Source organism: Artemia franciscana, chromosome 14 (assembly GCF_032884065.1).
Source record: "Artemia franciscana chromosome 14, ASM3288406v1, whole genome shotgun sequence".
NCBI classification, from domain to species: Eukaryota; Metazoa; Arthropoda; class Branchiopoda; order Anostraca; family Artemiidae; genus Artemia; species Artemia franciscana.
In genome coordinates this window covers 37,369,100-37,392,685 of record NC_088876.1, presented here as the reverse complement: position 1 = coordinate 37,392,685, position 23,586 = coordinate 37,369,100, and the positions used below count along the sequence as shown (strand labels likewise).

Below are 23,586 nucleotides of genomic sequence, written 5' to 3'. Positions count from 1 at the left end.
AAGCTAGAATTACACTCTAGCTTTAGGGGATTTGAGAAGGTCGTAGCTCCTTTAACTTCCCACAAGTAATATATAGTTTTTGGAAGGCAATAAGATAAAACTTACGGAAGGTAAGTACTGCTACTAATAAGAACTCACTGCAGCAACAAGCCACGTAAAACTAATACAGCAACGCACGCTCCTCCTCCATCGAAAGTTTCAAAGTTTTGGACCAAGTGGCTATCTCAAGATTTGGAACCGTTGTCATTGGATTTACAGGGAGAAGGCGTGGCTGGCAGTAAAGGAAATATGAGCAATTTTAAGTTAGGATTGGAGATTAATATTCATTGTATTAATATTGTATTAATTGTAATATTGTAATAATATTAATTGCATTAATTAATCCATTAATTGTAGTTGATTCTTGTTGTATACAAGCTGTATGCATAATTTACAGCACAACGATAACCTTAAAGAAGGTACTTCACAGCTATATTAGCTTGTACTAACAGGATCGTAAGAAGTTAAAAGAGGGATCAGTTGATAGCAAAATAAGGGATCTATCAGATTTCTTACGTGAATCTCCTAGTAAAGAGCAATACAACTACTTCTAATGATAAATCACTACAGCATCAAGCCTCCGGGGGGGCCAACACAGCTACGCACGCTCCTCCTCCATCCCAATCTACTCAAAGCCTTCCTCTTTATACCCTCACATTAAGAACTCTTTTCCCTTAAATGTTCCCCTACGACATCCTTGCAACATATTCAGGGACAACCAACATTTGGAGGAGGGGAAGATAAGTAGAAAGCTAAAAATCAAAGATATGAAAATTCTGAAGTAATAATTAATTTAAAATAAATAAAATTAATTAAATGAAATAAAATAATCAGATAAATTAACTAAATTAAATTGTAAAATAATTAATAGAAGCAATTAACCAAATTCAATTAATTGAATAAATTAATAATTAAAAAGGCTTACGGAAACCATTTGTTCTTCAGTTGTTTTCATCTTATCTGGGACAACAGACACTGCCTTGCCAGGTTTCGGCATTAAGGTCAGGGGCTTAAAAGCAGGACGCGTTGTACAAGTAGCAATCCTTGAATAATGACCTGAAGCTATTTTGAATTCTTGAATACCAGCTTTTTCAAATGGTGTTAAACAATGATAAAGAAGTTTCATACTGTTCACTGCAATGCTAACTTGGGACTGCCAGTGTGGAGAAAGAATTTCAAGGTCGATTGGGTCAATCCAGCACTCTAACTGCTTGAAAAGGTCAGTAGCCCTTGCTTGGAGTTCCTAAGAAAGTATTTAAAGAGTAAATACATCTTTAATTATTTCATTATCATTAATCGTTCACAAATCTAGGTTAAAAAGAATCCATAAAAACATCATGTTTTGTTTTTTAACTCACACACAGGAAACTAAAATGGCAACACATTACTCAAATTTAATTTGTTGTCAAAATTACCCTACATTCTAGCTACATAAAGAGGTTAAAACTTTTGCTTTGACCTCCTAAAACACAGAAAAATACAAATTTTTATTGACCTTAGACTAGTTCAGCGCTAGTGAAGATTAGCTCTCCACCAGCTTTTTCACCGAGAGCTAGGCATATTATTACACCTTTTTTTTTAAATTGGAATATTTTAAGGATTTTAAGTTGGCTAAGATGGATAAAAACGTCTTCCAGGACCCTTTAACACATCCTTCCCCAGCCACGACCCTCCAACGTTTTAGGATAAAGATGGGTATTATATACTCTATTTGAACAATTATCACACAATAAATTTTAGTTCGCATGATTTAATAGCCGAAGTCGTTCAGCGACACATTGAATACCCTCTCTGCCACTTTCACCACCAGCTTTTTAGCTCAAAGGTGGAAATGCTGCACCTTGACTGAATCAGAAAAACGCAGTGATTTTCAATTGTGGGGTTGCATAATATACAGCATTCAGAGGCCCCTTGAGTACTCTCTCACCCCTACCACCATCAGCCCACCAGAGTAGCCCCACCTTTGGTTGCATTTTGTTTGGACCCAAATCACACAAGAACTTCACATTCGTGTGATTGGAGGATAAAAGTAACTCATTTTAATTTATGCTAGTTCTCTGTTCGATTACTAACAGCAAATGCTGTAAAACACCTGTAATAAAACGTTACGCTTTGATGCAAGCAATTTGAAGGAAATTCGTAAAATTCGTGACAAAAGAGCTATAAAAACATTGTGCAAGTGAAAATAAAAAGGAGAACAAAGGAAGTAAAAATAATGATAAAGAGAGTAGGGTTGGGGCGTCATCAAGGTTGTTCCATCCTTCAACTATTTTCTACCATAAGTTACAAAATGTACTAAATTCTTCCCGACCTTCGATTTGCGGATGTTTGACCGGACCTTTCTTCCTATTTTTGTTTCAACCTTCTTACTATAGAACCATAACTGTTGTTGGTACCATAACCATATGATGTTAACAGTAGCCTACCATACAGTCAATTACAACTAACCCTAATAATAACTGATATTACTATTGATATCACAATGATCTTTTTTCCGTAGTGCCTTTTTTCAGTATTCTTTAGTGCCTTTTCAGTATGCCTTTTGAGTAATGCCTTTTTTCAGTATTTACAAATGCCTCTTTTTTCAGCATTCTTTAGTGCCTTTTCAGTAATACCGTTTTCCAGTATTTACCAGTGCCTTTTTTCAGTATTCTTTAGTGCCTTTTCAGTAATGCTGTTTTCCAGTATTTACCAGTGCCTTTTTTTCAGTCTTCTTTAGTGCCTTTTCAGTATGCCTTTTTTCAGTATTTACCAGTGCCCTTTTTTTCAGTATTCTTTAGTGCGTTTCAAGAAGTGCCGTTTTCCAGTATTTACCAGTGCCTTTTTTCAATATTCTTTAGTGCCTTTTCAGTAATGCCTTTTTTCAGTATTTACCAGAGCCTTTTTTTCAGTATTCTTTAGTGCCTTTTCAGTAATGCCGTTTTCCAGTATTTACCAGTGCCTTTTTTTCAATGTTTTTTAGGGCCTTTACAGTATACCTTTTCAGTAATACCCTTTATCCGTTTTTACCAGTGCCTTTTTTTTAGTATTCTTTAGTGCTTTTTCAGTAATACCTTTTTTCAGTATTTACCACTGCCTTTTTTTCAGTACTCTTTAGTGCTTTTTCAATATGACTTTTCAATAATGCCGTTTTCCAGTATTTACCAGTGCTTTTTTTTCAGCTTTCTTCAGTGCCTTTTCAGCAATGCCTTTTTTCAGTATTTACCAGTGTCTTTTTTTCAGTATTCTGTAGTGCCTTTTCGGTATGCCTTTTCAGTAGTGCCTTTTTCCAGTAATTACCAGTGTCTTTTCAGTATGCCTTTTCAGTAGTGCTTTTTTTCTGTATTTACCAGTGCATTTCTTTCAGTATTCTTTAGTGCCTTTTCAGTATGCCTTTTCAGTAATGCCGTTTTTTTGGTATTTACCAGTGCCGTTTTTTTCAATATTCTTTAGTGCCTTTTCAGTAATACCGTTTTCCAGTATTTACCAGTGCCTTTTTTCTAGTATTCTTTAGTGCCTATTCATTAGTGCCTTTTCCCAGTATTTACCACAACCTTTTTCTCAGTATTATTTAGTGCCTTTTCAGTATACCTATTCAGCAATGCCTTTTTCCAGTGCCTTTTTCCAGTATTTTTTCTGTATCTAAGTTTAACCCTTCGTTTTTCTGTAAATAATCAGTGATATATTAATATGAATACTCGACTTTCTCCAGGGGCAACATTTAGGCCTTAAGGATCATTGATCAGCCCCTGGAGTTGTGTTTTATTTGTGTGTTTATATTCAATAAAGTCAAAGTCAAAAATATTACCCGGATACTGATATTACCATTAGCTACTGGTGTATACCCAAAAGTTGAAAAGAAACTACAAACTAGCTGTTAATTTGTGTTAGATTATTTAAACTTACTTGTCCTGAGATGAAAAGCTGGAACAACCCCATTTCCAAAAATAAAACAAAAATGTTAACATTAAATGCAGTACCACCTTAATTTGTAATACCATCTATCATGGTAGCCTAAGTTCACGAGCTAAAGATGAAAAACAACTACGTTACAACATAAAAAAAGGGGATGTTAACATTAAATGGACTACCACCTAAATTCGCAGCACCACCTTCTTGGTAACCTAAATTCATGTGGTAATAATAAGAAATAGCCTCGTTACAGTATGCAGTATAAAAAAAGGAAAAAAAAACATTAAAAATAGTAAAAATTAGGGCAGTGACAGTGGTAGTGACAGTACTATTATTAGGAAATTAGGACATTAGTAATAACAGAATTAGGAGAATATTAAGGACATTGTTTTTTGGTTTTTTTTTGGTTACATGGAAACTTACTCCACCATATATATCTAATAAAATACTAAAACCAGGAATTGAATTAAAAAAAAAACTTATATAAGCAGACAGGTAGTTTGGGGCAGAAGGGGGATCCAAATTTAAAGAAAGATACGGGGTTGAAAAAATCAGCAAGAAAAATAAGCTGAAAACATGTAACACCAAATAACTTAAGAAGGTGTAGCTCTCTTTTGGAGAAATAATATCTTTGGACATCAGCAGATTGTTAACATTTCAATTTTTATGAACTAAAAAGCATCTTGCTTATTTATTTTCACAATTCAACTTGGCAACATCGACGAAAATATAATACTGCCCTAAAAATTTTAAAATGTCGAAATAACCAAAAGAAAATCCCTGTTTTCAGGCATGAATGTACCTAAGATCGGTTCGAAGGCAAAAAAAATATTTTGGATTCCTTGGTGCTATAAAAATAAATCAACTAACAGACTACCTTCCCTTGACGTTAAAATTTAACGCTACCATAGGCGTTCCATCCATATAGTAGCTCGTGGCGTGACTTACTATGGTAATTTGTAATTGGAATCTGTAGCGCGGTGTACCTAACTGGATCGAGGCTCAGACCTCAAAGGCCCATTGATTTCACATTCCAGACGTTAGTCACACCACTGACTCCCAATCTATGACAGAACTCGATATTAGCGACACCAGGACTCAAACACACGCCCCAATGTACTTGGGAATTCAAGCCCAGTGTGCCATCCACTCAACTATAGTTACTCACTAACTTACCATGGTAACAAAAAACCAATGAGAGGTTAGAACAGCCACATACAAATATAGAAGAAATATTATCATTAAATGGACTATTACCTTATCTTCTCTTCCTAGTAGCAAGGTAACAACAAATTGAATATCAAAATAGAATTGCAAAGCCAAAGTCTGGCTTAAATTAGCATCGGAAATGCACTCAGCATAGGCAGTGGTTACAGAATCACCAGTCTGGGAAGTGATTTTGTGCACAGCAGCCCTAGAAAACGAAAATAAATTATGGATTATTAAATAGCATTAAGTTATCCGGGTTGCAGTGGTAAGAATATATATTATACTTATTATTATTATTATGTAAATTTAGTTGAATTTATTTAGTTATTTAGTGAATTGAAGTTATTTAGTTTAATTTATGGATAGTAATTGTTGTAGTCGTTAGTCCTCAGAACTTCGTTTCTTCTTGGACTAATAATAAACTTAATTATTAATTAATTATTAATAATAAACTTATAATATAATATATAATATAAAATATAATATAACAAGCCCCCCCGCGCGCGTATGTCATTACGCGCCATATTAGTTACGCGCCATTGTAGTTTTGTCCCTGTGTCCCACCTGTGAATATAGATAGATATATATATATTGATGTTTTTAACTACGTAAAACTTGCGAATATACAACATTCTTCGCTGTCCCATTGTCTGTACATATAAATAGATTGTCAGCTTTACCGACTCTTGAACATGCAACATATAATTGTCCAAGGGAAAAACAATCCGTATTCAGGTCTATACTTCATTATTCTAATGATTGAACTTGAGCTTTGTTGATTGCTAATCAAACATTCCCTGTGTCCCCATCGTCATTTATATATCCCCCTTTGCCCCCCGGCGTCCCCGTTGTAGTTGTGTCCCTGCTAAAGCCAAGGTTCGAGCCTGGAGCCTCTCGGACCTAGAACCTGGAACATAACGCTTTACCAACTGAGCTACTCTATTTGTATCGGATTAACGACGCTTCTTGACTACTAAGGTCCCTGCGTCGGCCCTTTAGTGCATTCCTGCAGCATGGTTCGATCTCTGGGTCCCGTATTACCACGCTAAGGTCAAACCCACTGCGCCAACACTGGTAGTTATATAACTGAGCTACTTCGGCTTGAATACATTCGTTTTTGAATTGGTATGTGATGAAATAATTCAGACGTCATATGCGGACAGTGACGTCACTCGACACACCGACAACTTATTTTTATATATCTATATGTGTTTTACAATATACTAAGCATCGTCATAACAAAAATGACGACAACTAATTTCATGACGTCAGCCGACACAGAAACATGACGTCACCTGATCCACAGATCCACAGACAGACAACTTATTTTTATATAGATAGATATATTATATATAATAATATATAATATATAATAATATAATATAATATATATAATATACTTATGATTTAGATTTAGTTATATTTATAATTTAGTTATTCTTAGAATAACTTAATATAATATATAATATAATATAATATATATAATAAATTAATAATAAACTAAATTAAACTTAATTATTATGTGATTAAATTGTGCATTGTTTTTTTTTTCTAAATAAAGTTTAATTTAAATTCAAATTCAAGGGTCGTTGATTTAATCATCCACAAAATCCGCTTTGGCAGAAAATGTTTCAGTATATGCAGCATCCCAACTCCTCAGGTAGTTTTGCAGAAACAACATCACTATCACGCTTTCATGAAAGATTAAAATCTATGAAAATCCAAAGTACCCCACGATCTGAATTTTTGGGGCCCTATAAAATTCTAGCGTAACAAACAACAAGTTGAAGAGATGCAACCTAGTAAAAGACAATCACGTCCCATGCTAAGATTAAAAACAAAAACTCTAAATATTATGACAAATAACCGCTTTCTTACACAAGGCAGCTAAAATTGTAACACTCACATAACATTCAAATCAGTAATATTAAGAAAATGTACAATACAGAAATCAACAATACAGAATCAACAAAATACAGAAATCAACAAAATACAAGAATCAACAAATACAGAAATCAACAAAGCCGTCAAAAACAAAGAAAGAATTATGTCATAATGATCAATGACATTAAAGAAACGAATATTTAACAAAATACAAAGAAACTAGATAGTATCCTAAAAATAAATAAACAGCGAAACAAAATACCACCCATAAGTTAGCATAGTGCGATTTATCTTAGAAACTGAATATTAGCATGCAGAACATACATTACTATAAAGTAGAATGTAAAGTAGTATACGATAATCGAAATAAAGAACATATAAAGTAGAACAGAGCATATAAATTAGAAAATAAATTGCTATAAATTAGTATAGGATAAGGGAAATAAAGGACATGTAAAGTAGAAGAGAACGGTAGAATAGCATATAAAATTACATGCTGTGAATTGAAATTTGACTAGGATAATTAAATGCTTTGAGCAATGGACACCCATAGTCATTCACCCCATATTTCCAATTAAATAATCAAATAAAATAAACAAAGTCGACCAAACAATTAAAGAGTAATAGGGGCTAAATTTTAATCTATTGAGTAAAGTAAATATTTTAATCAATCAGATAGATTGATTTGGCAGTAAGGAATTATGAGCAACGTCATATAAGAGCTCTTAGTTTCACTGACCGTCAGTTTTACCTTTTCTAATTTAGCTTTTAGATCATGATAGATTTCGATAAAGTCAGACTGTTCAGTAGTCGGAGGGCTTAGTCGCAGTGATAAAACAGTTAAATCATCAGCAAATTTCAAACGCTCACGAATTGTTGTTGAAATACGGTTAAAAACAATAAGCAAGGAAAGCGGGCCTAATCTAGTCCCTTTTGACGAACCACAAAAAATATTTACAAATTCAGATGGCTAAGGATCAGGAAGTTGGACACACTGAGATCTGGCACCATAATGGACGGGCACCCATAGCCTTTGCTTCTTCCACAACTACATATGATCAAGACTATCAAAAGCCTTAACTATGTCTGCAAATAATGCATCGACATAGGCCTCATTATTTTCTCCACAACTACATATGATTAAGACTATCAAAAGCCTTAACTATGTCTGCAAATAATGCATCAACATAGGCCCCATTATTTTCTAAGTGCTAAAGGATAGTATCCAACAATGCAACCAAATAATAAACAGTACTATGCCCAGATCTAAACCCCAATTGTTGGGAATCAGTATTATCATTTATGTCCTCAAATAAACAATCAAAAATAAAACTTTCAAATACTTTTGAAAGAGCTGATGTTTTCAAAATCGGCCTCATATCGGTAATATATTTAAGTGCCTTGCATTTGGGGATTGGCGTTACATACGCCTGTTTAAAAATACATGGGAAAACACCGTCAATAAAACGTTGGTTAAAAATTGCCGTTAAAGGAGTAGATAAAAAATTAGCACACACAAATCAATTCAATCGGTTTCTCACTAGAATAACTAGATTTACGAGAATCAAGTGCCTTCAACTTTTTAGCAACTGAACAAATGTCTAGAATAGGGATATTTGAACCTGAATCATTCGGTGGTAATTTTCTTAGTTGCGGATGAATTTTACAAATTGATGCAAAAAAGTCATTAATTTCACTAGGTAACAGAGGTTTACCATTGACATCTCTCACTTCAATTTTGGTTACTTTTTGCCGATAATGTTCTGAACTAAGTCATGGAACTTCCTTGGGTTCGATTTATATATTTTGCTTATTATTTTAGACCCATACTGCTTACGTGAACTTATTATTTTATATACAATTAAATTTCTTGCTCTTTTGAAATCTTTTACGGGTCCAGTTAAATGAAATTCATTTCTCACTTTTATCAGGTTCCGAATCTCTTGAGTAAACCATGGTTTATCATTAGATTTCACATATATTTTTTTTTGTGGGAAAACTTCACAGTATTTTTCGAACAGTTCCTTACAGAATAAACTTGCCATTTTGTCACCGTCAGACAATTGGAGAATATCACGCCAGTCACGATCTGTGAGCCATTTCTTGTAGAAATTTACTAGTTCAGTTGTGAAAGGCCTGTACAACACACTATTTTTTGTCAATTTGGATAAAATCATTGGGTGCCCAAGCAACACACAGGTGATCACTCAAATTTAATGAGGGTAATGTAACTGTAATATTATAATATTCAGGACAGTTGCTAAAAATGAGATCCAACATACGGTTACCACTTGTTGGCACATTGACAACCTGCTTAAGTGATAGCGAATTGCTTAGCCATTTGGTATCTAAGTCATTAAAGTCACCACACATTATTGTACCAGCGTTAGGATACAAAGATCGTAAATTGTCAGTGCAATTTTGCAAGTAATTCACAAGGTCTTTACGATAGGGGCCATGGGGCGGATAGTAAACAACACATATCACCAGTGATGCCACTTCCTTGGAAAGCTTCTTAGGCCTGCACCACAGCCATAATACTTCACAACCATGCTTATTTGGTATATTACTGAAGGTGAGAACTCGATTTCTTATAGACGATCGACAAATAATACCAACACCACCACCATGTGTTACTGTAATGTCATTGGGTGTCATTCTAGGTTTGAAATAGGTAGCATATCCCTCAAATACTACATTCTCTTCAGTCGCGGACCATGATTCACAGATACAAGCAATACCAACCAGTTCATTCTTCAAGCAAAGTTCAACCTCTTCTAATTTGTTCATAAGTGACCGGACATTTGATAATAGTATTTTTGGAAATATATAGGGATGAAAGAAGGGCTTTACACTGCGGTCTCGAATCTCCTTGCCAGCACATTGAATCGGTTCCAAGTTGGGATACTCGGAAGACATGGTTTGAGGGGTGGGTGAATCTTTGATTTCTTTGAAATTCCAAACTGGTTGGTTGTTAGTACCGGATATATTGTCGGAAGGCTGGCAGATATTGGTTCTTGCCAGTGTCTCCAAGGTTTCACAAGGAGTGGTTGGTATAAGGGGGGAGGGATCTGCATTGGCTGATTTAAGACAGGTGGTTTGAGCTTCAAGCTCATAAGCGGGACTGTAAATTGTTGTCTTTGGCAACCATGTTTTAACAGAGGTGGAATTTTTCGCTCCCCGTTTTTTGAACTTCGCAATTCAGTATTGGAACGTAGCTTTTTCCTTCTGTGGGAAGTGAGGTGCACATTAGGACAACAGTTCATGAAACAAAGGCCATGAGTAAATTTTTTACACAGAGATCTGTGAGGCAGAATACAACACTCATCACGGCAGATGCCTTTGAAATAATCCACGCAAACATGGAGAAACTTGCAATTCTCCGCCTTTCTACAGCCTCGCCTTATGTGAAATCTGCAGACACGTCGTTCAGGAATATGATCTGTTGTATGACCCTCTTCATCTGTATGCGGAAACTGAGAATACCATAGGTCGGTTTGTGCGGTTTGACTAGTGTCAAAGCTACTGCGTTGAACAGGTAAATTATTACTGAGAACTTTAGAGCTGGATATATTACCCTGGTTTAAGCATTTCTCAAAAATTAAAAGAAAGAAACGTCCCGAGGGTTTCTGTAGAGCAAGGACTATGTATGCATCAATTGCAGCGCAGGCCACATGCATGCGGTGTAAGCAAAGATGACAATCGAACGAAGGGCTGTCTTTTGTCGGTTCGTCACATATGAGGCAGCTAAGATCAGGACCTGAGCAGTCATTTCTTTCCACGGTGATATTTTCTATAGCACCCATAAATCTCAGTGCACCGCCAGGACTGCCTGGAGATTTAGATGACAAGTTGTCTATGGGGAAGATAGTGCTCTTTTTAAGTTGATCCTGGATTTTTTGTTGTTACTTTGCTGTTTCGGACTATTATTATTTTTCGACCCCAGTTTTTTCAGAGTAAAGGTTTTTGGGGAATCTTTTTGTGTACAAATTACGCACACAAAGGTCTTCTTCAAGTCATTAGAGTACTTAGTTTTTCCGCAACTAAAATGAGACCATTTATTACATTTGATACACTGCACGCCACCTGTTTTGCTTGTAATTCTTTGGAACAGATACCGCACTGTTCCCAATTCATAATAAATATCGTTACTGAGTACACCGAGTTCAAATTGCAAAAATGTCAAAAGCAAATAAATCTAAACAATCAGATATTAAATGACTCTAGGGAAATCACTCAGTTTAAGTCTTAATAAAAGTTCCCAAGGGAATTTTCACTCAAGAAGATTAATAATCCGCTTATTCAAATTAATGGTTATTAATAGGTTACATCGAAAAAAGGTCCTCACATCATGAACTCTGAATGAAGACTGACTAAAAAAGGCGCCTCGCTTTTATATTCATTTTCCAACCTAAAAAGATTTGGTATGCCAACTGAGGTTTTAAAGTCTGTATTCTGCAGCTATGTTAACCTTCTCTTGAGTATGCATGCCCTGCTTGGCATCCGGGATTGACAAAAGATCAAACAGATAGATTTGAGACGATACAAAAAAGGAGCTGTAAAAATTATACTTGGACAGAACTACTCAACTTACGAGGATGCACTGAAACAACTCAATTTGGACTCACTTGATAGTCGTAGACATGGGTTAACATTTAGATTTGGACTAAATTGTTTGAATTCCCCAATTCATTGTCGTCTACTATCCAGCCTTGAGAGCCCCCCAACTGAAGGACCAGTTACTAGACTCCGACAAATAAAGAAGAATTGTCCACAGCTACATTTGTCCCATATTTTACCCGTCATTTTAATAATAATGACATGACTAATATTTAATGTTTGATTAATATGTGTTTGATTAATGTAATGTTTGATTAAATACTCCTGTGAGTGTTTTTGAAGGTACAAATTATTTTTGTCATGACATGCTAATGTCATGTCTCCGGCTATTGTAGTGAAAAAATATATTCTTTTCTATAGATGGAGCACCGAAAGTAATTAAATTGTGAAGGTAGATTAAACATACAGAGTAATTAAATTAAATGTGTCAATTAGACATTCGAATATGAGCAGCATTATCAAATAAATGATTAAATAGTAATTAAATTAAATCTTAAATTTTATGGTAAGTTAATTCAATAAAGTAACTATTTTGCATTGTCGAGATAAATGGAACATCCAAAGAACTTGAATTAAATGTTGTCAATCAGGTAATCGAATACATTGAGTATTGTAAATTAAATAATGAAATAGTAACTAAATGAAATCTAATGGTAAATCAATTAAATAAACACCTAAAGTAATTAAATTAATTTTTTTCAATTGGATAATCGGACACATTAGTATTGTCAATTAGTTAATTAAATAGTAAGTAAATTAATCCTAAAATCTAATGGTAAAGTAATTAACGTAAAATTAAATCAAGTAAGTATTTTCCATTGTCAAGATACATGAAATATACAAACTAATTAAATTAAATATTTTCAATAAGACAATCGAGCATGAGGAGCATTATCAATTAAATACCTAATAGTAATTAAATTAAATCTTAGTTATAATAGTGAGTTAACAGAATAAAGTAGCTATTTTGTACTTTCAAGATAAATGTAGCATCCAAAGTACTTGAATTAAATGTTGTCAATCAGATAATCGGAAACAATTAGTATTGTTAATTAAAAATCACACAGTAATTAAATTATATCTTAAATATAATAGAATGTAAATTAAATATAGTAGGTATGTTGCATAGTCAAGATAAATGGAGCATCCAAAGTAATTAAATTAAATCTTGTCAGTTAGATAATCAAATATATGTATTGCCAATTAAATAAATAAATTAAGTATATTAAATACGATCAATGAAGTATAGTAAATATTTACCTCTGTCAAGACAAATGGACACCCATAGTAGTAATAAATTTTGTCGATTATATAATCAATTAACTTGAATAAAATCGATTGAATAAGCAATAAAGTTAAAATTAGTAGATATTTGTTGTACTATAAGAATAGAAAAAGATATATACCTTCCTAGGGTATGCCCCCCAGCTTTCGACAACTTCTCTTCAAGGTTTAAAAGTGATTCGAGCAAAGGAATGCATATCCCACATGGGATCCTAGCAGAAACATCATTTAATTCAATGGTATTCCATCGAAGACCTAAGCTGGAAGAGCCATCTTTAATCAAACTCGAGAGTCTATCTTTTAAATTCTTCTTAAAATCTGAAGATACAAGGTCTATCCAGACGTTTAACTGTGCTTCGTGAGATTTGTATAATTCGATTTTTAATTCTTTCCAGTCATGAGGACCATAAAAAAGAGCTTGTTGTATATTTCCATTGAGCTCAGCGACAGAAAACAGGAATTTTCCGTAGCTCAGGCTTTTAATTGAGGCTGATTTTTTCAATAGCTCACCAATGAGTGCGAAGGCAGCATTAGAGACAATTTCTTTTACTTTGCTCAATTCAGCATCATTTTCTTCGAGTTGTTTAACATAATAGCTTGCATCGTTTAATAGTTTTCCAAGTGCCTCGTCCATTGATTGATACACATTACGGACAGATGTAGGTATGCCACGTGATTTCAAGGCTAAGTCATTGGTATGAGAAAGCACTGCCACTTGATAAGCAGTTTCGGCACTTTCTTGCCACAACCACTCGTCAAAATCGTTTTTGTCATCCAAGTTCTGTTCAAATGAACTAAAGCAAGCATATAATATTTCTGAAATACTTTTAGCAACTAAATTTTCAATGCAGTTTTGGACCACAGTAAATAAATAGTCTTGCCAAAATTGACAACACTTTCCCTTAACAGACAGTTTTTGGAAAGCTAATATTCTCAATTTTGCACAACTTTTTACAGAAGTCACATTTTTGAAAAAGTTTTCCAGCACAGCAGCAACAGAGCTTTTGGCTTCACGTTCCCAAGAATCAATTATTTCCTCAACTTCCTCTGGGGATAGATCAGTAGCAATATTCAATGGTAATGAATAGTTTTGTACAGCAACAGGAAAATACTTCTTCATCTTAGTATCTAAAGTAGATTCTTCTATTTGTCTTAGATGCCCAAAAATACTGGCTGGATCATTATTACCTATTAGGAGAAAAATATTAGTGGTTGACTTATATGACCTGGCAAATGGTAGAAAAATATGAAAAACAGATGAACTGATAAAACATGATAAAGCATGTACTTTTACAAAGGGTCATTTGAAAACGTAGGCCACTGAGGCAAGCTGTCCCGGGTGCTGGGGCAAAGGGGGACGGCCAAGACTTTTTTTGAAACGATTGTGCTAGTCATTTGCAAGTTCATATATTGATTATTCAGAATACCTTTAGCTGTGATCATTGATCAATGGAACTTTCTGTATATTAAAATGTGTCTCTCATAAAGTAATAAGTATAGTTGTTTATACATTTAATTTTGAATATTGATTAAAAGTGAATTATTTGATAGGGATGGTCAACTTCAATCCTTGAAAAATAAGGAATTGCTCATCTAAAACTTAAAAGTATCTCATATGTACCCCAACATGAGCTTCACGAACTAAGCTACAAACAGAGTCGACAAGCTTTTTTTCCCCCTGCGCATACCTTTCTTGGAGCACACATAGAAAAGAATCTGTGTTCTTGCAAGATATGAAAATGTGTAAGAAAACTGGAGATCAGCAACCTTTTCCAATGGAATAAAGTCTTATAATAGATACTTAAAAAAAAAGCACAGAAAACCTAATAATCTGACTTGTATTGCTACTCAAAAAATGAAACTACTAAATGTTTTTCTAAAAATTCTTATTTTTCCAAATCGATACATCTAGGTATCTGTAGCACCAAAAAGTGAATATGGGGTAAAGAGAGAAATTAAATAAATAAATGCTCGAGACAAAGACAAAACTAACCAAAAATTTCAAAATTCACAGATGACGCAACGTCACACCTATTGGAAAACATGCGGAATAGAGAAAACAGACATCGCATACACTCTAATAGGCCTCTTATATTCACATGCCTATCCTATGCAATCCCCATCGAGATCAGCAGTTGCCTTAAGCATATTATGAAAACAGCTTGCAGAAATAGTATAAATAATATCACCCATCAACTGGAGGTCATAAAACAAGAGTAAGAGTCCCAAACACGGGTTATATATCATTAAAATGATAACTCAATAATCTAATAAAACTCTCAAATGATAACCCCTTTGACCTTCAGCGCCTTCTCTTCTTCCCTTCTTATAGGAATAGACTACTGAAGAATAGAAAAAAAATATATAAGCCGATAATGAGCTAATAAGCAGACAAACCCCCAGACTCATCTCTCAAGCAAATTTACCACCAAACGGTCCATTAACAAAAAAACACAAAGAGCACCACAACTCAACAAGTAGACTTTTATAAATATAATAAATTTATGTTTTATCATTTCTTTTTCTTTTATTTTATATTTATTTTATATTGATTTATTTTTGGCATATAGTTTATATTCATATAAATTTTTTATTTATTTAACATAAATAATCTATTTAATAATAATATTTTATTTATAATTTATTTAATAAATAATGTATTAAATAATTTTTATTTATTTACATTAAAAAAATGACACCAAGGAGCACCACGTTTCGACAAGTAGGCTTTATTCATGTGTATTCATTAACGAAAATTTATAAGTTTATATTTTCCATTTCTTCTTATTTTATTTTTTATTTATTTTATATTAATTTATTTTTTAGCATATAGTTTATATTCATATAATTTTTTATTTATTTAACATAAATAATCTATTTAATAATACTATTTTATTTATAATTTATTTAATAAATAATGTATTAAATAATTTTTATTTATTTACATTAAAAAAATGACACCAAGGAGCACCACGTTTCGACAAGTAGGCTTTATCCATGTGTATTCATTAACGAAAATTTATAAATTTATGTTTTATCATTTCTTCTTATTTTATTTTTTATTTATTTTATATTAATTTATTTTTTAGCATATAGTTTATATTCATATAAATTTTTTATTTATTTAACATAAATAATCTATTTAGTAATAATAATTTATTTATAATTTATTTAATAAATAATGTATTAAATAATTTTTATTTATTTACATTAAAAAAATGACACCAAGGAGCACCACGTTTCGACAAGTAGGCTTTATCCATGTGTATTCATTAACGAAAATTTATAAACTTATGTTTTTGATTTCTTCTTATTTTATTTTTTTTTTATTTTATATTAATTTATTTTTTAGCATATAGTTTATATTCATATAAATTTTTTATTTATTTAACATAAATAATCTATTTAATAATAATAATTTATTTATAATTTATTTAATAAATAATGTATTAAATAATTTTTATTTATTTACATTAAAAAAATGACACCAAGGAGCACCACGTTTCGACAAGTAGGCTTTATCCATGTGTATTCATTAACGAAAATTTATGAATTTATGTTTTATCATTTCTTCTTATTTTATTTTTTATTTATTTTTTATTTATTTTATATTAATTTATTTTTTAGCATATAGTTTATATTCATATAAATTTTTTATTTATTTAACATAAATAATCTATGTAATAATGACAATTTATTTATAATTTATTTAATAAATAATGTATTAAATAATTGTTATTTATTTACATTAAAACAATGACACCAAGGAGCACCACGTTTCGACAAGTAGGCTTTATCCACGTGTATTCATTAACGAAAATTTATAAATTTATGTTTTATCATTTCTTCTTATTTTATTTTTTATTTATTTTATATTAGTTTATTTTTTAGCATATAGTTTATATTCATATAAATTTTATTTATTTAACATAAATAATCTATTTAATAATAATAATTTATTTATAATTTATTTAATAAATAATGTATTAAATAATTTTTATTTATTTACATTAAAAAAATGACACCAAGGAGCATCACTTTTCGACAAGTAGGCTTTATCCATGTGTATTCATTAACGAAAATTTATAAATTTATGTTTTATCATTTCTTCTTATTTTATTTTTTATTTATTTTATATTAATTTATTTTTTAGTATGTAATTTGTATTCATATGATTTTTTTATTTATTTAATTAAACAATCTTTATTTTATTTCTTTTTATTTTCTATTTTATCAATTTTATCTACTCTTTGTCTATTCTTCGATTAATCTATTATTTTTCTTCTTGATTCTTTTGATTTTAAAATGTAGTTTGTTCATCATTGAGTAAACATAGCGTGACAGTTCTAAAATATTCTAACTTCAAATCTCAACTGAGTACAAATTTTTCCCCAAAAGAAGAACTATCAAGAACTAGGCAATATTCAAGAAGACAATATTTTCAATGTTCAAGCAGCAATCTGAACAGCAGACAACGATCTTTTTCTCTTCTAGAGTCCGGCAATATCGGTATTCACCATAGATTTATTACCTGAATAGATACCAGATAAAGTAGAAACAATATTGCAATACGCGTGTAGGTAAATAACCACCAATCACCGATCACGAGCAGATGCAATGAAAGGTGGCAAGACAGAGGAAGACAAAAAAAACTAGTTTTGGCTGCTCGATACATCTTAGGAAACCTTACCTGGCGGCATGGGAGAAAAGGTTTCAGTGAGCAAAAAGCTCGCGAAAACCAATGGTACATGCAGTTAATTACAATTTATAAAACTATAGCACCTACCCTGTGGTAGCCAAGTGGAATCATCTCCGCCTGGCAATCCAGGGCGCGTGGTTCGATCCCAGCTTCCACAACGATGGATGACAGGCTTGCTATCAGTCCCAGTAAACGAAAACCAGCAACGTAAAAGTCAACAAATACATGCGCCACTCCATGTGCCACGGGGGACCTTGTTGTGAACCTTTTCCCAAAGAAACATCCAGCAAAGACGATGATAAATGCGATGCAGAGTAAAAAAAGTGTGGCTACAGCATCCCCGTTTTTTCGCGATTTGAAGAGAAAAGTGAGCCAGCTATCATTATATTTAAAAGACAAGGCTTAGAAATTGGTTGCTAGAATCTATATTCCATAGAATTCCCTCTGACAAGAGCAGCATAATTTCATACTTATGATCGGGATATCCTGTGCATTTTTGATTAGAGGCTTTATAGACAAAACACCGTTACCCTAGAAGCACCGTCCGGGAAGAAGGTTATATAATACAACTGAGGACCCCATCAGGAGTAGGTCGTTCCCTGAATCTACCACTAAGCTCCTCTAATATGAAACAGCATTTATGAGAATTTTGTAGGCAAATATCATTTGCTACAACAACAGCACAACTATCGTTAGCGTATTCACTTCAAGCTGAAGTCTTTAACTAGAGATGCATCTGAACAGCAAAAATACCACTTTCGTAGTACAATTAAGACTGTCATTAACAAGATTCTCCCCCAAAGAACTTTTGATTGGAGGCAATTTTAATGCAAGTATCAGTTGCAAGTTAAATAGCTATGAGCAATCATAGCCTCTATGGAAGATGTTACAATGGAGACAAACTGCTCTTGTTCGTATTGACAAACAGTCTTGCTACCTGGTTTAGACATAAGCCCTGCCACATACATCATACCAGGGCGGCCTATGATGGGTTCACACAGACGTTGGCAAAATGGCTCAAAAAAAAAGATCCGACCGATTCTTTTTAAAGACAAGGGTAAGATACAGACTCAGTGCAATGAAAGCGTCCATGCCAAGTCAGAAAATGAGATAGAGAAAGCCATGTCGTGCAATGATACGAGGCAAATTTACCATATTCTAGGAGAATATACCAAGAAGAAGAATCCATCATCCCTTTGATCAAAGTCAAAGACAAGAAACTGCTTTCAAGTAGCGAGGAACGCATGGAGAGGTGGCGGGTACAATTCCAAGAGTTGCTGACGAGAGGGGTTATTAATGGAATAAACCAATACCCCATACCCTCCAGAGAACTTTTCTTATGAAAATGCATGTAAAGGACCCACCGACTAGAGAGGAAGTCGTCCAAGAATTCCAACTCCCCAAATATCACAAGAATCCTGGAATAGATGACGCCCCTGATGAAAGCTCTACCAGACGTGGCCTGGAAGCGGAATTGCCGCATTAGGCAATTTTAAGCGAAATCGAGTTACCAGTACCAACTAGTGTGAAATTTTGTGCTCTTTCTGAATATAGACTCCGTTTTAACATATCGCACTCCTGCGAAATACTACGAGTCGAAACTGTTTTGACGTAACTTGCATTATTTACAATCTGTTGAAAGCGTAATTGACGCATCAGAGGACTTTTTGACGTTTCTCTACATTCGCCTTTGCTTTTTAGAAGAAAAGATTTAGAAAACGTACACAAACAAAAATGAGCAACAGAAGATTAAATGGAAAATTGTTTGTTACTGTTGCAAATGTGGAGAAACTTCTTGAAGGTAAGTATGATATAGGAGGCTTCAAGTTTGGGCTAAATAGGCCGGAGAACTCCCCAGCCTGACCATTCACATTACGAAAGTAATGAAACTGGGGCAGACATGCCCTTAGACAAAAGTAATTCCAGTCTGTCAAGCTCAGAATTGTCAGAGGACGTGTCATCCTTTCAACAGTGCCTTCAGGCAGCTGAAAAAAAAACGAAAGGCATAATTATGACACTTAACTGTCACCGTTTCTTAACATTCTTCTGTATCCATTTGTTAATATATTATATCTGAATTTCTTTAAAAGGTTTACTCAGTTTTCACTCACGCCTTAGAGGTTAGTTTTACCGTCAGTCGCATGTCTGGTGCTGAAAACGCTCCAACCGGTATTGACGTATCTGACAAGTTGACCAACTGTTAAAACCCAATTGACATAACAGTATTTTCCCATCCAAAATGCTAAGTGCCCCCAGTGACTCTTGCCATGAAGTACTCTGGGCTGAATGTAAGCCTTCCCAATGCTGAAGAAGTTTTCGTGCCTGATAGTGGCATCAGAAGGGAGCTTGTGATTTACTTGCAATCCTACCTTGATAAGTTTCAAGGTACATATACCTTTCGACGTGCGGCTCCTGCCTTTATTGTTGGAGGTGACTTCAACCAGACCAACAAAAAGTGGCTATCCAATGCACCTTGATCTGACATAAGTAGTGAGCACTCCCACCCATCAAAGCGGCAGTACCTTAGACCTGATATTTACCAATGCCAGTGAACTTTACCGTCCTCCCCTCTCAAAGGGCCCATTGTAAACTGCCGATCATTTTGTAATCTTGTTAAAAGCGAAGAACAACATGCCGAAACAGAAAATAAGCAAAGTGACAGTTCGTCCACTGAACCGGGACTCTATATGTGCCTTTGGTCAGTGGATTCGTAATTTGCTCATTCGAAGAAATATGCCAAATCACTGACTTGAACCTTAAGGTTGATACTTACAATGCCCTGCTGCTCGAAAAGTCCCATGAATTTTCCCCGACTAAAGTAGTGCCAGTTTTTGAATCTGACAAGTCGTGTATCATGAAAGACCTGAAGCGATTGATCCAACTTAGATGCCAACTACATAGTTCCGGGTGTATTTCAGCTGCGAAAAAGTTACAGAACTGCATTGTCAGTGTAAGTAAACATGCTAAAAAGAAGTTTGTTATTGATATAATTGCCCCCCCCCCCCCTGCTTGAAAGTGATTCAAGTAAGTGGCATTCGGCAGTCAAAAAGATGACCAGAAAATCTGTTAGTAGTGAGCTACGGATGCTGAAAACAGATGGGACTTTGATATCAGCACAAGAAGTCCATTCTTTCTTTACCGAAATCTGTACCACGTACCCATCATTGAGTGAAGTCGAGTTGAATACTCTGATAGAAGACTACGAATGCGATAAAATCAAGCAAGTTTTTGAATACGAAGTTTACATGAAGATGCGGAAACTGAGAAATAACTGTTTTTCCTATCATGGCGAGTTGCCAATAAATCTTTTGCGTGAAATCGCTACATTTCTTGCGAAACCTCTAACTCCCGTCTATTATCAATACTTCAATAATCAGTCGTTCCTCTTGGAAACAAGGTTATGTACGTGTCGTTCCAAAGGTGAAGCATCCCAAAAGCTATGATCAGTTATGACTCATTTCAATAACGCCGATCCTTGTCAAACTCACTGAGTCTTTCATTTACCGTGAATTTATGCCGCAAGTCGCAGATTCACTTGATCCGTACCGATATGGTTGTTTTAATGGGTGCGGTGCGGTACCACAGTGAATTTAGTTAGGCTTTATCACCTGACAGTAAAATGGCTCGCATCTGGAGTCACTTTCGTTGATTTGCCATTCGTTGGTTACAGGAAAGCATTTGATTTGATTAAGCACGTCGTGGCTGCTACGAATCTTAAAAAAATGGGCGCACGTAAACATATCTTACCGCTTGTCATTGATTTCCTACGTTCCCGGTACCAGCGAGTCTACACCCTCTTTCCCGGTGATCTCGACACTGACTGGGAAGAGATTACATGTGGAGTCCCTCAAGGCACCAAATTGTCCACTCTACTTTTCCATGCGGTAATTAGTTATGTTATAATTAATATACAACCCAAGCTATGCCCCAATTCAGCCCTGATCTTTTCACCGAATTCAAAGAAGAATTTAGTACAAATAGTTTGCAGATCAACAAAAGCAAAAACAAAATCGTAAGATTTAATCCGCTGAAACGAGACCTTGTTTGCCCAGCTCCCTGGTTGGTATCGTCAGCTACAATCCTGGGAGTTAGTTTCAGTGCCGTTTACTCATTTAGTACTCTTCTTCAAGGGCTAGTCCAGAAAGGCAACTGTGCACTATGTTCTTTGATTTCAATGAGCCGCTTGGGATTCCCAGTAAATCAGCCAAAAACGGCATATCTAACATACATACGTCCCGTATTAGAATATGCCTGTCCCGTTTGGGGGACTCAGATTCATAAAATTGAAGTGATGATGTGGAAGGAGTCCACAAAAGAGCAGTTAAAATCATCCTTGGAGAAAAATTCGTAGATTATAAATCTGCTCTTGAGTCTTTAAAGATTGAAACTCTTAGAGATCGAGGGTTTCAGCAGATAATGTGTTACGGGCAATGTCTCCTTGCTAGCCCCTAGCACCGACATTATCTAACCCCTGATGCCGAATCTTTAGTTAATGCCAGAAAGAAGACCAAATTAGTGCCAGTGTTTTGTAGAACTAATCGATTCAACAATTCATTCGGTCTGATTTTTACCAATGCCTACAACAACAAAAAAATCCCTTAGGACTAGGTTTGTAAATGACATTTAGTTTGAGATTTTTATCTACGACAATAAATGATTTCTTACAATGCCATGGTTTTCAGTATGCAATTTTTTGGCTTTTTTTACACCAACCATTCTGTTCTGCAAGATTACAAACATTCAACCGCGTTTTTCTCGAGATTTTACTTTCTTCACTTAAGCCCATTCCTCTTCCAGGCGACACAGAGTCGGCCGTAGATGAGCCCTAAGAACCTTTTAGATGTCAAGAACAATGAATGCATTCCCAATAAGTGGAAGACATCAACCCTTGTCCTTATCTTCATTAAAAAGAGACCGAATAGAACAAAAAACTACCAAGGCGCATCTCCCATACCTCATTGATACTAATATCTTCACAATCATACTTTTAAATAGGTTCCAAGACACTAGAAACTCTCTAACGTGACTCAATCAAGCAGGATTTATATCACGCATTGACTACTATGATTAGATTATTAGCCTACGACAAATCCAAGAATATTGTTTCAAACTCCAACATGAGACTATTCCGATCTTCATTAATTCCATCGCTGCTTTTGATCTAGTCAATCTGGATGCCATTTAGCAACATGAGGAGGGCGTCTCTGAAAACATCATCAAGTCAGAGTCGATGGCAAGCTTTTGAATACGGTCGTGACTGAGGAGAGTAAGTGTCAAGGGTGCGTCGTCTCACCACTCTAACTCAACTTCGTCACCGATTGGATTCTCACAGCTTTTGCCAAGTATAAAGGCACAGTAGTGTGCCCGTCCTTCTCTGTTAATGAACTGGACTATGCTGATTATGTGAACATACATTCTGAGCCTGCTACAGATACCTAAGAGAAAAACAATGTGGACAGCTGGAATGGATAACACCCCCCGTGAAACTAAATGGTAGTGAAATTGAGGAAGTAAAGTTATTTAAAGCCTTCGCTTAATGATAAACTCAATTAGGAAATCTCAGGTGAGATCCAGAGTCAAATATCTTCTGACAGGAGAGTGCAAAGCTTTTTAAGGTTTTCTGTCCCTTAGAAAGGTTCTGATTCACAGGAAATTGTTTACACAATTCTAGTTTTACAACAGATCATAAAACAGATCTGTTTTCACTGATTTCAGGACAGTTGATAATTATCATTGACTGTAAATGGGAAGTTTTGTTTGCTGCATTTTAAAATTTCGACAGAACGGGGAGGTTGCTAATGAGACGTATTTTACAGATACCTCACCGCGGCTCTGTTACTCAGTAGATAAAGTTACTGAGACATAGCTCAGAACTATTTATAAACAACAAGTTTCTGTCTTTGTTAAAAAAAGTAATACAATTTCGGAGGGACTCGTGTTTGAACGATAGTGAGGAGCGA

At 34.4% G+C, this 23,586-nt stretch overlaps 1 protein-coding gene across 1 annotated transcript in view; it reads right to left on the bottom strand.

Moving 5' to 3' along the window:
• LOC136035669 (conserved oligomeric Golgi complex subunit 1-like) overlaps positions 1-23,586 on the bottom strand; it is a 105,332-nt gene that overhangs the window by 6,558 nt on the left and 75,188 nt on the right. The window contains exons 7-9 of the mRNA XM_065717586.1: positions 13,050-14,115; positions 5,188-5,344; positions 965-1,282 (exon numbers count right to left, since the gene is read on the bottom strand). Of these exons, the coding sequence (XP_065573658.1) occupies positions 965-1,282; positions 5,188-5,344; positions 13,050-14,115 (1,541 nt within the window). The remainder of the gene's footprint in view (positions 1-964; positions 1,283-5,187; positions 5,345-13,049; positions 14,116-23,586) is intronic.